The sequence below is a fragment of the Lepidothrix coronata genome, unplaced genomic scaffold (genome assembly GCF_001604755.1).
Source record: "Lepidothrix coronata isolate B3197 unplaced genomic scaffold, Lepidothrix_coronata-1.0 Scaffold305, whole genome shotgun sequence".
Taxonomy (NCBI): Eukaryota; Metazoa; Chordata; class Aves; order Passeriformes; family Pipridae; genus Lepidothrix; species Lepidothrix coronata.
The window spans coordinates 202,709-206,846 of NW_016690485.1; the positions used below are offsets into that span (position 1 = coordinate 202,709).

Here is a 4,138-nt window from a genome sequence, read left to right on the forward strand (position 1 = left end):
GGTGTCCTGAGAGCTGGGGGTGCGGGCTGGGGATGACCCGAGAGCTGGGGGTGCGGGCTGGGGGTGTCCTGAGAGCTGGGGGTGCGGGCTGGGGATGACCCGAGAGCTGGGGGTGCGGGCTGGGGGTGTCCTGAGAGCTGGGGGTGCGGGCTGGAGGTGACCGAGCAGCAGGAGAAGGCGGGAGGGACCCCGCACGCACAGGGAGATGCTCGGGGGGCGATGCCGGCGTGGATCTCCCGCCTGGCTCAGCCCCAGCATCCCCCACTGTCCTCCATGCAAGGGAAACGGGTCTGCGATTTTCCTTCTCTTGAGAGGGGAATCACTCGGAATAACCCGGGAATCCTCTCTCCCCCAGCCTGGTTTTGTTTCCCTGACCTCTCTCCTGTAGGCCGGTTATCTGGGGGTGGGGGGAAGCTGCCCCCAGGGGTGCAGCGGGGGGGCTCCAGCCTCTCTCCCTCCCTCTGCAGCACCAAAACCCTTCTGCAGCGATCCCACAGCTCTCTGCAGAGCTTCCCGTCATACCAGGGCAGCTCGGGAAGGACGGGGGGTTGTTTTTTTTAGGTAATTGCTTTTAGTTTAAATTGAAATTAAAAGAGTCCAGGGAAGAAGAATCCAAGGGGCTGCTCAGGGAAGCTGTGGGATCTGCATCCTTAGAGCTGCATTGAAAACCGTAATAATAGACGTTTATAGTGAGGATGGATGATGGAGGAAGGGGTCTGATAGATCATGGAGAAGGGGTCTAATGCTGAGGAGAATCCTTTGGTGCAGAGCTCCCGGTGCACTGAGATTCCCACTGGATCCCTGTTTCTTTGCAGTTTTGCATTCCCATGTAGCTGGAGAGGCAGAGCTGTTGGCATGGCAGCACAGCTGTCAGCTACCAGCACTGGTAATATTTTGTCTGTTAATACATCACATCTATTTTTGTTTCATGCAATATTTACACTGAACTGTTTTAAATAATTTACAGGATTGGTTGTTATTATTAAAGAATAGTAATTATTGTTATACAATAATTTTCCATATTCTCATTATTATTATAGAATCAGTTATTACTTTGATGAGTTTTATTTTCAAAGACAGTCCACTGTCATGTTGTGTTTCCCTGGATCGGACTCCTTGGACTTTCATGGTTCAGGATGTTGTAGACATGGAATTGAGTGTGAACAGGGAATCCAATTTGTTGTTGAAGGTACAGTTACTTTCTAACACACAGAGTCAATTTTTTTGGTGTGCAGGAACCTCACAGTTTTGTTTTTCAGCACTTGCACCACTTTCTCCTCTTGGCTGCATTATGGATAATTCCTGGTTTGAGTTTTGATATGTAAGACCTGATTGCTAATGCAGAAGTTGCTGAAAACATTTGCATCTCTTTTCAACTTTTGTGAGTCTGGCTCTGATCCAGCCCCTGGGGCTCTTCAGGCCTCTCCAGGGCAGCAGCACATCCTTCCTTTGGCTGGAGGGGGAATTCCACCTCACTCAGGTTTTCCCCTGACACAAAGATCTTTCCAAGTGCCTGGTTAAATTTTATTTCTGCTCTGAAAAAGAACTGAAAAGCAAATTGAACTGGGTCCCAGAGCCCAAAGGGGAGGGAGAGACTTTGGAGATAAGGAAGGAACTTGCAGCCATCTTCAGACTTGGAGCTGATTTTGTTCTCTACCCTAAGTGTGAGTCCAGGAGCCTTCCTGATGTCTGAGAACATCTTGTGCATTCCTGCAAACACTTGACCTTTCTTCTGTCATTGCTTGATTTCTTCCTTCTCCTCTGGGCTCAGAGAACACAGAAGTATCACAGTATCTGTGCAACCAGGCTGATTCTGTCTCCAGTCACTCTGTTTGAAGTGGAAGCACTTGGAAGAAAAACACATTTCTGTTGTATTAAAATGAAATGAGGAGAAAATGTGGACGTTGCTGTTCACACAGGAGGGGGTGCCAGGACAGGCTGCAGGGCAGTGCAGAGCACGGGGCCTGTGAGCTGGGTTGGTACCTCTGGCTGTGGCTCTTCACAGAGCAGAGCAAGTGACAGCAGGTGTTTGGAGCCCATGGAGGAGCTCGAGCACCTAAAATCCCATTCTGCAGTGCCTTCTGCCTTTACCTTCAGGTGAACACGCCCCTGGTCAGCCTGACCGGCCACTTCATCCTGATTGGGATCCGGGCATGGAGCAGCTGCACGTCTGGATCTCCATCCCGTTCTGCACCACATACCTGGCAGCCCTGCTGGGGAACAGTGTCCTGCTGTTCCCCATGTGGAGCGAGCGCAGCCTCCACCAGCCCATGTACCTCCTCCTGCCCATGCTGGCCGTGGCTGACCTGGCACTCTCCACCACAGCGGTGCCCAGGGTGCTGGCTCTGGTCTGGTTCCGTGCCCAGGAGATTTCCTTCGGTGCCTGCCTGACCCAGATGTTCTCCCTGCACTCACCTGCTGGGCGGGGTCGGCGATCCCGCTGGCCACAGCCTTCGACTGCTCCATCGCCGTCTGCCCCCGCTGTGCCAGGGGCCGTGCTGACCCCGGCGGCCGCGGCCAAACCGCCCTGGTGGCTTTGCTGAGGAGCTTCAGCATCATCGTCCCGTGCATTTTCCTGCTGAAGTGGCTGCTGTTCTGCGGGCACAGCGTCATCCTGCGCACCCACTGTGAGCACACGGGCACCCACATCTCCCTCAGCATCTGGTACCTCACGGTGCCTCTGGCCGTGGTCACGCTCCCCCCTGTCCTCCTTGCTGTGTCCTGTGTGTTCATGCTCGTGGTGCTGTTCAGGCTCCCTCCAGGACCACAAGGCTGTCAACACCTGTGGCTCTCACATCTGTGTTTTAGTCTTTTTCTGCGTTCCCGTTGCTTTCCTGGCTCTGACGCGACGCTTCAGCTGGAACATCCCCCGCCACATCCACGTCCTGCTGGCCAACCTGCACGTGCTGCTCCCACCGCTCTGAACCCCTCGTGTGCGGAGTGAGGGCACAGCAGAGCAGGGAGAAGGTTGTGAAGGTGTTCGTCTGCTCCAAGAGCCACTTCCTGGGAGAACAGGAGTGAAGGTGACAGACACCTTGATGGGACTTCAAGCTCCCCACCCCAGAGTCTCCTTCAACTCTTTCAGGCAACATTCCCAAGTCTTCTGCCATCCCAGTCAAACACAGAACACCCGACACCCCCACACCGCTGTCCATGAGTTTGGGGAAAATGAAAGATAAAGGCAAAAATCAGGATCTCTGTCAATGGGAGGACAGCGACCAAAGAAATGGGAACCTACCCCAGGTATGTCACCTGGGGGAAATCCCAGAATCCCAGACTCACAGGGTGGTTGGTGTGGGAAGGAACCTCTGGAAATCACCTCATCCAACTCTCTGCTCAGTCAGGCTGACCCAGAGCAGGTTACCTGGGATCACATTCAGGAAGGGTTTGGAACATCTCCAGGGAAGGAGATTCCACACCCTCCATGGGCAGCTGCTTCCAGTACTTGGTCACCTGCACAACAAAGAAACTTTCCCTCATATTCAGCTGGAGTTTCCCATGTAAATCCCTTATGAGGAGGAGGCGGGTGGAATTCACTGTGGCGTGAGAATAAATCTCCATCTCAGTTGTGTTCTCTGGAGTCAGGTGGAAAGACATATAATGAATGTGTTCTTCTGAATCACAAGTGTATAATGGAATTTATTTTAGGGAATTATTCTTTATTAAAATTCATAGTATTGGAAAATCTCCAAAAGGAAACAACACAGAGACAAAGCAAGTGTTGCACTTCAGCATTCGTGAGGTCTCTTTATTCTTAATTGACCTTACTTTGATTAAACACGTTGGTGAAAAATCATTCCCAGAAGAATCATAGAATGGCATTGAAACAAATTGTTGTTATCAAATCCTAAAAATGCTCCTGCTCCAGAGCGGCTGCTTTCCTGGAGCTTAAAAATCTCTTGGGCATCCCTTTGGAACTGCAGAGCTGGGCAGGGGCTGCCGAGTGTCTCAGAGCAGCCTGGTGCACTGAGCCGTGCAACTGAGCACATTTTGTTGCTAAAATACCCTTTTGTTTGGAGTTACTCTCTCTACAAATAGCCAAAATATATTTAATGCCATTCTGAGGTGGAACATTCAGTAGTTTGACTTCATTTCTTGTTGCTCAGAGGTACCACATGGGACTGCTATTTAGTGAAGA

At 51.5% G+C, this 4,138-nt stretch overlaps 1 protein-coding gene across 1 annotated transcript; it reads left to right on the plus strand.

Moving 5' to 3' along the window:
* The first annotated feature begins 219 nt into the window (after nucleotides 1–219).
* LOC108508573 (olfactory receptor 52B2-like) lies at nucleotides 220–3,367 on the plus strand. The gene is given in 6 exon segments (XM_017837440.1): nucleotides 220–288; nucleotides 2,098–2,143; nucleotides 2,146–2,409; nucleotides 2,412–2,689; nucleotides 2,763–3,243; nucleotides 3,345–3,367. Coding segments are annotated over 5 exon segments (819 nt in total). The 3' UTR covers nucleotides 2,925–3,243; nucleotides 3,345–3,367.
* The last annotated feature ends 771 nt before the right edge of the window (nucleotides 3,368–4,138 follow it).